General features: G+C 41.8%; 1 protein-coding gene across 1 annotated transcript; it reads left to right on the forward strand.

The window, feature by feature from the left end:
* The first annotated feature begins 4,689 nt into the window (after positions 1–4,689).
* On the forward strand, positions 4,690–9,553 carry crygmx (crystallin, gamma MX). Its single transcript, XM_060939007.1, has 3 exons — positions 4,690–4,788; positions 9,064–9,305; positions 9,388–9,553. Exons 1-3 carry the CDS (start codon positions 4,690–4,692, stop codon positions 9,551–9,553), a joined length of 507 nt encoding a protein of 168 aa, XP_060794990.1.
* Positions 9,554–9,771: the final 218 nt, after the last annotated feature.

Genomic DNA, 9,771 nt, shown 5'->3' on the forward strand with positions numbered 1-9,771 from the left:
GGCGTGAAGCACTCACAGTCATGTGGTTGTGACGTCATCGTAAACAAATCCGTTCTACTCATCCAGACGACTTCACAACGGCAACGTTGCCAGATCTTTCCACTCTGGAACCCGTTCTCAAAAAGATTGCGTTTTGGGCACCCAAAACGCCGGTGCCGTGTGGACGCCAGGCCTAAACGATAAGCAATTGTATCGGAGTCACCTGAATCCGTTGCCGTGTGGACAGGGCCTAAATGCTCAAAATGGCCAGAAAAATGTCTTGATTATATTTTCTATTCATTTTACAACTTATGGTGGTAAATAAAAGTGTGACTTTTCATGGAAAACACACAATTGTCTGGGTGACCCCAAACTTTTGAACGGTAGTGTGTATACATGTTATTTCACCTCCCTCACTGCCATCACCAGGAACTACCTGCAGGCCAGGACAATGATAACATTTTAACATAGCCTATGGAAATCCAAAGTTTACACATTATCATCACGCACAGAAATTGCAAAACTAGTTTTAAAACCGCTAAGTTCCAACTGTTAAACATAGCGAGAGGCTGGGCTACGTGTGTGTGTGTATATAAAGTGTAAACCAGTGCATCCTGACTTTCTAACTATGCCTGTGTGTTGCGTGAGCGGCAGTCAGTCAACAACTCTTCGCAAAGTTTCCTTATGAAACAATATGCTCGCTGAAATTATGGCAGGGAACGCCAGATTAAACATTAAAACTGCATTCTGAGCACTGTATCTACAGGCTACCACCGAAAGAAGGAGGCTACCAGAAAGGCATCTCTACTCCGTACGATTTTACTTTCACTACGACATTACTTTGAACAGACTATCAAAAAATTGCAAGGTGATATGCAGCGCTCGAAACTAACGGTGTCCCGACGTCCCGGGGACCATAAAAAATGTCATCGGGACACAAAATTATCATATCTGGGACAATCCCGGGACAATGGAAAAAAATAGATCTAGAAAAAAAGTTCTACATTAATATTATTTACAAAGCTGTAACACATACGTAGACATTCACCTAATTTGTCAATTTTAATTTTAAAATGTTAACAGCGAAAAATACATAGTAGCTACACTTTCGATGCACCTGCATCCGTAGGCTACAGAGCAGCGCATTCTGTTCTAGAATCTTCGGCCGGAGTCCGCATTATATGGACTTGGAATGGAATTGCTACCGCACACGCTGCGCCGACTCTTGCCAGAACAAAAATGCTTAAGTGGTTGAAGCGGACCGACCGCGGGGAAGAAACTGAAAGCCCAGACATAACGTCTCCGGGACCTTCAGGATCCAAAGTGTCATCGCCTGGTCTGCAGGCAATAGCAACTGAATGAACTTAATGAACACTGTTAGACACGTTATAAAATACAACAGGAATGATGTGGATGATATTGACGGAAGATACCGTTCAACAGAATAAGTGAGTTTTCTTGGTGTCTTTCTAGTTCAGAAAGTTTAGTCAGTCAGCAGCACAACTAGGCTCGGACCTGGCACTATGCTGATGTCGCTAACATTTGCACCCACGTTTCGGCAGCGAAAGTTCATAAAATGGATAACGGAAAGTTCATAAAAATGGATAACGGTAATGGTGAAACTTATAAGTTGGCCTTATAAGTGCCAACAAATATTCAAGGTATAAGTAGATGAAATGAACATAAAAGGGGTCTTATTTTCAACTAAAGTGTACTGCAGATGTAGGGAGTTGAAACATTTTCTGAATGAGCTAGTTGGCCCCTTTAAATAAACAGGTATCTATTCATACAGTGAGATCGCCAAAGTTTAATAAACTGAAAATGCAATAACTGTAATTTTGAAGTAGATGATGTATAGGACGTGTGTCGCTTGTGTCTTGTGACTTATTGTAAAAATGATATAAAGGGTTCAAAATTGCATAGTTACAAATATAATAGTAACTTCATATGATAATATTAACCACTGGTTATTTCAGAGAGGAAAAAAATGGGGACACTATTGCTTCCATTCGGGACAATACAACACAGAATTCGGGACCACTGGGGGACACAAAGAAAAAAAGTTAATTTCGAGCCCTGGTGATATGATAAAGTAAGGCACAGTTTACTTAGTCGTTTTTTTTTTTTTGAAAAAACGATGCAATCGTTTTCTGCCTTTTGGCACCCTTCATCATGCTGTGTTGGGGTCCTGAACTAGGAGCTGTCCCCGATATGCCTGTCAAACTTGTTGTGGGTAACCATAGCAACCAAGCTCGAGCTCGCAACCTGTGCAGTCTGCACAGTTGCAACTATGTATGTACTGCTGTGCACCTCAATAAACCGAATGGTAATTAGTCTTTTGATTTTTCCGTGAGGTTTGCCTTATGCAAAGAAAGACAGCATAGACGTTTTTTCCTCCCTATAAGTGGGGGGGACCGAACGAGGTGAATTTAAATCTGGGTGGGACGAATCCCCCCCGTCCCCCCCTCTATCTGCACCCGTGTGCTCGAGTGTTCACTTGTTCATATTTGCAGCTGTATACTCTGTCCAGATAGTTTTTCTTTTAAAATAAAATGTCCCATGGGCATAGACATCTTACTCTCTCCAAGGTTCAAATATCGCACACACAAATTATGTGAGAGAATCTGAGACTGTGATGTCACTTACATGTCACGTGACTTACCGAGGCTGAGATCGAGTGGATACATCACTCCTAAATTGTTGTAAACAACCCTAAAGATGTTAAGTGTTTGGCTGTAAAAATAAGCTTGATCATTGAAGCAATGAAAACACACACACACACACAGCTTTTGCTACCTATTGACCCATCCCACGTGACGTCACAACAAATGCGGCTGCCATTCTGGACATGAACTACCAGTAGTCTACCACAGCCAACAACGAGGAACAACGGCGAAGCATCGAAAGGAATATAGCCATCAAAGAAAGTTTTTATTTTCAGCAAGACTTCCATCATGCCATTATATTGTTGTGCACCTGGATGTAGTAACCATCAACACACAAGGCAAGATTTATCATTTTATCGGATCCCGACAGATGCTGACCGACGGAGAAGATGGATGGTCTCTAAAATATTGGCAAAATGATGTTTATTGACATAGCAATCGTGTGTAACGGGAAGCATTTGCGTATCCGAAGTGTTGTGTTTACATCAAAGATAAAATAAACCGATATGACAATGGCTGCTGCTGCCAGGTTGGGGACACAAACTAGTAGAAAGGAAGTGTGCTAACAGTGCCAACACACTTCCTTTGTGGTCGATTCTGCTTTAAGGTAAGATGCATTTAATTATTCGTCTGCTGTGGGTTTGGAATCGGTAGCCTGACCGATTCGTTCATGTTTGTGGTGCCATTTGTTTGTTGACGCGTGTTGAAATGGAAGATTGGTTGTTGACATGATTTCCAGTGATGCTTTGGTGCTGCTGTGGATCAGATGTGTTGAGTAGCCTGACTGTTTTTTTTTTCTTGCGTGTGGTATCATTGTTGACGCGAGGTTGTTTTTTGAACATGCCAATGCGGACACGATTTCCCCTGATGAGTTATGACTTCAGACACGATGCGTGTGTGGAGGTGTGGAGTCCGCGTGATGTGTGTGTAAGATAGGCTTCTCATGTGTTTGGAGATCCGCGCTCTTACCCCCCCGGGGAAAAAAGGGACCCCCTGAAAATATCGGCATAGTTCGAACACTGGGTTGGAGAATGTAATGGCAAATAGTAAGTGCACAAACCATAGAAGGGAAACTGTACACAGCGCCAGGGCAGTGTGATGGTATGTCTACTTTTAGATTGTGCTAGCTTATCAATGAACACACTCGTCACTCGACGAGTTTCACGTCTTTACGACGGATACTTAAATGTGTGTTAGGTATTATTGTTGCAGTCTAAGCAGTCATTGTAGCAGCTAGATGAACGAGAACTGAAAGGGTCTGTGCCATAAACCGTTATTTCTTCATGTCCAAAATGGCAGTCGCGTTTACGAAGGTCACGTGAGTGGGAAGGGTCAATACACTCCAGCGGTGGCTACTACCAGTGTGGTGTTTTTTTTGTTTTTTTTTTCAAAAAATAATTTTTTCCTTGTATTTTTATGTGACATGCTTTTGTTTGTTTTTTATTCACTGAGAGAGGTGATCTTTTTAGATGGCAAGAATTGCATTGCTCTGACAGTAGACGTTGTTTATTAGTATCTGTGTCAGTACTGCATATGCGTTATCTAGCTGTATGAGATTTACATTTCATAAAAGTGAAGTCTGTTGATTTGCGTATTTTGTTGCCAGTAAAAATCACATGTTTACAGAAAACTTCTGATTAGATTTTTAGAATTAGAAACCTTTGTCACATATACATTACAGTATAGTGAAGTTCTTTCTCTGCCTTTTACCCATCTGAAGCAGTGAACACATACACAGGAACAGTGTGCTCCAATGCCTTGTTTTTTTTTTTACATTTTTTTTTAGAATTAGAAGCCTTTATTTGATGGTTCCGTGTTACTAAGGGAAATGGTGTACTAGCGTGCTGGTTACGTCACAGGCGGCTATCCGGTTTCAGTGCAAATTGTTGTATCCAGGTAAGCCTATTTTTAGCCATATAATAACTTTTAAAATCAATAAATTGTTGTTATAAAGTTTTGTTTTTAATTTAAACGTGTGGGGGCACATCATGGCACTTGTTGTGATCAGAAAATGGAGTTCAAGTTTGGGTTTTATTTGACTTTAATGAACCACACACAAAACCATGTGCCATGGCCAATCTATAAAGAGGTCCTGACCTGTAGGTGGGCTTCATCTGCTCTGAACACATTCACTATGGGCAAGGTCTCATCTCATCTCATTATCTGTAGCCGCTTTATCCTTCTACAGGGTCGCAGGCAAGCTGGAGCCTATCCCAGCTGACTACGGGCGAAAGGCGGGGTACATCCTGGACAAGTCGCCAGATCATCACAGGGCTGACACATAGACACAGACAACCATTCACACTCACATTCACACCTACGGTCAATTTAGAGTCACCAGTTAACCTAACCTGCATGTCTTTGGACTGTGGGGGAAACTGGAGCACCCGGAGGAAACCCACGCGGACACGGGGAGAACGTGCAAACTCCACACAGAAAGGCCCTCGCCGGCCCCGGGGCTCGAACCCAGGACCTTCTTGCTGTGAGGCGACAGCGCTAACCACTACACCACCATGCCGTATGGGCAAGGTAAGTATGCAAATTTATGATTGCATCTCTAAGGCAGGGTGCAGAGGGAGTGATACAGACTGCGTCTAGGATAATGTTCATTCAAACTGAAAAGGCAGGCTCACAGCAAAAACGTTCTGGGTTCAAACCTCACAGCTGACTGCAGTCTTTCTGTGCGGAGTTTGCATGTTCTCCCCATGCTTGTGATGGTTTCCTCACACAGCCCAAAGCCATGAGAATTAGGTCAACTGGCTACTCTAAATTGCCCATAGGTATGAATGGTTGTTCTTTTCTGTGGTAGCCTGAGTGGCAACCTCCCCAGGGTGTACCCCACCTCTTGAGCTTCCTCTGCGACCCTGACAGACAAGCGGTATAGAGAGCATGCATGTGACGTCACGAGGTCACGTGATATTTGTTTATCTGCCATCTTGGACGGCAAGGCCGCGCATAGAACTTAGACGAACCCGTTCTAATTATCAAGTGTGTGGGAGTAGATCTTTCGAGAATGGTTATATCTTGTTCAGCATTTGGTTGTACCAATAGACAGGGCCAAAAGGAGGGCCTGTCATTTTATAGATCCCCGCAGACGAGGAGAGACAGGCAAAATGGGTGTCTGCTGTGCGAAGAGAAAACTGGAACCCCAGTTCTACCAGCCGAATTTGTAGTGAACACTTCATATCAGGTAGGTGTAATCTTCTAATTCAATTCTCCTAGTACATCTGTTAAGTTGATTTTCGGATTGAATGATAACTGCATACTTAGAAACTAGACAGTACAGTGTTTGTGGCCGTTAGTCTGCTTGATCTCTAACGTTTAAAATGGCTATGCCTAGCCCTACTACCCTGGCCTGGTCTATGACAATGTTTTATCTTTTTGGCTCATATATGCCTTTGAAAGGCCAATCCATAGTAGGGATGGCGAAAACTAAAAAAAATCTTGACCGACCACCGAGCCTCATTAGCCGGTTAAAGTCGGTTAACCTATGAGTTTAAACAGGGATGCAAACGGCGGATGCCGCCTTTTTCACGGCTGAATCATGCAGATCCGATTTTTTTTTTTTAGGGGGGGGCGTTGGAGTGTCTGAATAATTTCATCAGAGTAAATTCTGTATTAAAATTACTAAATAAGCAAATGCCATTACAGTCCATGAAACATAGGAAGTATGAGAAGAAAACAGTAAATCAGAAAGCTGCGCACGTTTTCGCGGAAGCTGCGCAAATGTGTGCAGCTTTCTGATTTACTGTTTTCTTCTCATACTTCCTATGTTTCATGTATGTTATTTTAGGCACATAGAGGTGCAAGAAAATATTTTTTTAATTTGTTTGAATATAGAAGCTGGACATATCTGTGACCCCTATACATTTATAACTAATATTGAATAATAATTCTGTGCAGATAAAGATAGCGGTGATTTGTGATTTTTTTTTTTTCAGACAAAAACATACATATTTACAACCTTGTCATTATCTGGAACTGAGTTTAGATTTTGAACATTCCTACGATAAAACGTCCTGCATAGTCTCTTTGATAAACGTCTTAATGCCACTTATCCGTGAGGTTATCAAGTAGACATTCTTCTTCGGAACCTTCCAGAGGTATAGTTGGGATACCCATCCCACAACAAAATATTTATAAGCTTCCAGGCTCTTGTAAGCTTTGAGGGCTTTGCCAGTGTAACACGATTCACGATTAACAAGAAAATTGTAAATGTCGTGGTAGGCCAAATCGGGCAAATCGCCGGCACCGCAGCTCCGAATTTCCCTGAACAAGGATTGCGGCAAGTTGTACGGATCTGCAATCCCCAACCTGGAACACTTTTCCACGTAACGCTGCCTCACGTCACCTTCAAGATGCTGAACAAACTTAGACAAGTAATCGCGCGATGTAGATGAGGTATTTTCCGAATTTTCTTGGGGATTACTCCCTGGATCCATTACTCTCGCGCAAGGTAAACAATCCTGATGCCGTCCAATATGGTGGAGTACACACGTGTGGGTCACGTGACTGCACATCCTCTATAGATAATAGATGGAAGGATGGATGCTGTGGTAAATATATACCGGTAATGGATAAATTTTTTTATCATGCATGTACTGTACATGTTACAGTAATTTTACAACATAAAATATAAAGTGCAAAAGTATACATTAAACAAACATTTTGAGATGTGAGCAAAGAAACTACACAGGAAATTTGCTTGAGTAAAATTTACTCAAATTGAAGAAATTTACTCTCGCCAGGTAACATTTGGTCCCTCTAAAAAAATGTCTTCAAATTTGAGTTAATTTTCTCAGGCAAAATTGCTGTGTAGCTCCTACTTGTGAGGCATATAATTTTTTATCAGATAGAATATGCCTTATGATGAACTGGTGTCCCATCCATGGGGTATTCCCACCTCAGATGAAAAGATGCATTTGGTTTTATTGTCAGGTTTCTGTTCTCTGGCTAAATCACAAACTGCATTCCACCAGCCTACTAGCCAGGACACTGACACTCCAGTGTTATACAGCAGACTTAATTAAAGCTGAGCAATCTTCCAAGTTTAGCTTTCACCACAATATTTGTCACATTCATTAATGTCAATCAGTAGAAAAGATAAAGTTCAAACTCTGGAGCAGATTCATGTTGTTACAGTTTTTTAAAGCATGTTATATATGGTATCTGAACACAATAGTGATATTCAGATAGGAACAGAGTATACAGTACTGTGCAAAAGTCTTAGGTACCCTATTTTCTTCCATACAAACTTTGTTATAGATTTCTATTTTATGACTTCTACATTATCGAGTCAGGATAAAAACATTTTAGTATTCCAAAGGTTCATTTTCCAGCACAAAATTAAATCTCATCTCATCTCATTATCTCTAGCCGCTTTATCCTTCTACAGGGTCGCAGGCAAGCTGGAGCCTATCCCAGCTGACTACGGGCGAAAGGCGGGGTACACCCTGGACAAGTCGCCAGGTCATCACAGGGCTGACACATAGACACAGACAACCATTCACACTCACATTCACACCTACGGTCAATTTAGAGTCACCAGTTAACCTAACCTGCATGTCTTTGGACTGTGGGGGAAACCGGAGCACCCGGAGGAAACCCACGCGGACACGGGGAGAACATGCAAACTCCACACAGAAAGGCCCTCGCCGGCCCCGGGGCTCGAACCCAGGACCTTCTTGCTGTGAGGCGACAGCGCTACCACTACACCACCGTGCCGCCCCTACAAAATTAAATGTTACAGAAAAAAAAGTTTGTATCTTAGCAGCATAAGAGACTAATTTTCAGATTTAAAAAAGAGAACATAATGAAGGCTACTGGGATTTGCTGCAAAATTAAGAACCAAGTGTGACACAGTGTCCAGAAGAACTGTGGCTGGTTCTGCAAGATGTTCAGTAAAACCTACAGCTCATTTCCTTATAAAACTGCACTCATTGTACCTGAGATGACTTCTATCTATCTATCTATCTATCTATCTATCTATCTATCTATCTATCTATCTATCTATCTATCTATCTATCTATCTATCTATCTATCAAACAAAGGGTCATCTAATACCAAATACTGACTCTGTTTCATTATTATGGCTTCCTGCCATTTATATTATTTTTATGTTGAAACGTTTCATTATTTTTTAAGCCATTTTTGGTTTACAGCATTTCTTCATATGTGCCTAAGACTTTTGCACAGTACTGTAGTTCTCAGATAAAATTTTAATGTCATCTCTTTAATCAAAAAGTTATGCATTTCTGTGAATAGTAAGTATAATAGGTCAGCCCTAACTGCAGAATGTAACACTAGGAAATGTGACTCGACAGTCATGTTATGTTTCGTCTCTTTGCCTCAGCATAACATATAAGTCTAAATATGGGAAAAAAAAGTCAAAAAGAAAAATTTAATTATATATTTACAGATTGTTGCCTTTGAGGAAAAGAATTTCCAGGGCCATCACTATGAGTGCAGTAGTGAGTGTGCTGAATTGCAGACCCAGCTCACCCTCTGTAACGCCATCCATGTAGATAGCAGCTGCTGGATGGTTTATGAGAAACCAAACCATTCTGGTTACCAGTACATGCTGCATAAGGGGGAATATCCTGTCTACCATGACTGGGCAGGCTTTAATGCTTGCATCCACTCCTGCCGCATGGTACCTTCTGGAAGCATCTTCCCCCCCACCCACCCACCCACCCACTTGTTTGTCGACACACAAACATGATGATAACATGGTCTCCCTCCAGTATCAAGGAAACAAGATGAAGATCTTTGAGCAGTCTGATTTTGGAGGCCAGGCCATGGAGCTGATGGATGATTGCCTAGATCTGCGCACACACTTCCACAACAGTGACATCATCTCTGCCAGGGTCATGGAAGGTTACTGGATCCTTCACGAGCACCCCAACTAGAGTAGGTGCCAGTAATTCCTGCCCCCAGAGGAGTACAGGAGGTTTAGTGAGTAGGGCAGTACCAGTCCTGCTACAGGCTCCTTGAAACAGATCACCAAGCTCAACTGAAAAGATTTTCTGCTTAACATCACAAACTAATCATACCTGCTTGTCATGTGCTTCCAGCATGATCTGATCTTCACAGCTCTTGATGGCACCACTACATGGAATCACTATAT

The sequence above is a fragment of the Neoarius graeffei genome, chromosome 14, assembly GCF_027579695.1.
Source record: "Neoarius graeffei isolate fNeoGra1 chromosome 14, fNeoGra1.pri, whole genome shotgun sequence".
Taxonomy (NCBI): Eukaryota; Metazoa; Chordata; class Actinopteri; order Siluriformes; family Ariidae; genus Neoarius; species Neoarius graeffei.

Coding starts and splice junctions, on each gene's coding strand:
- crygmx (XM_060939007.1), top strand. CDS start 4,690: ATGAACCACACACAAAACCATGTGCCATGGCCAATCTATAAAGAGGTC. Junction 4,789..9,063: donor ACACATTCACTATGGGCAAG/GTCTCATCTCAT, acceptor ATATATTTACAG/ATTGTTGCCTTTGAGGAAAA. Junction 9,306..9,387: donor TCCTGCCGCATGGTACCTTC/TGGAAGCATCTT, acceptor GGTCTCCCTCCA/GTATCAAGGAAACAAGATGA.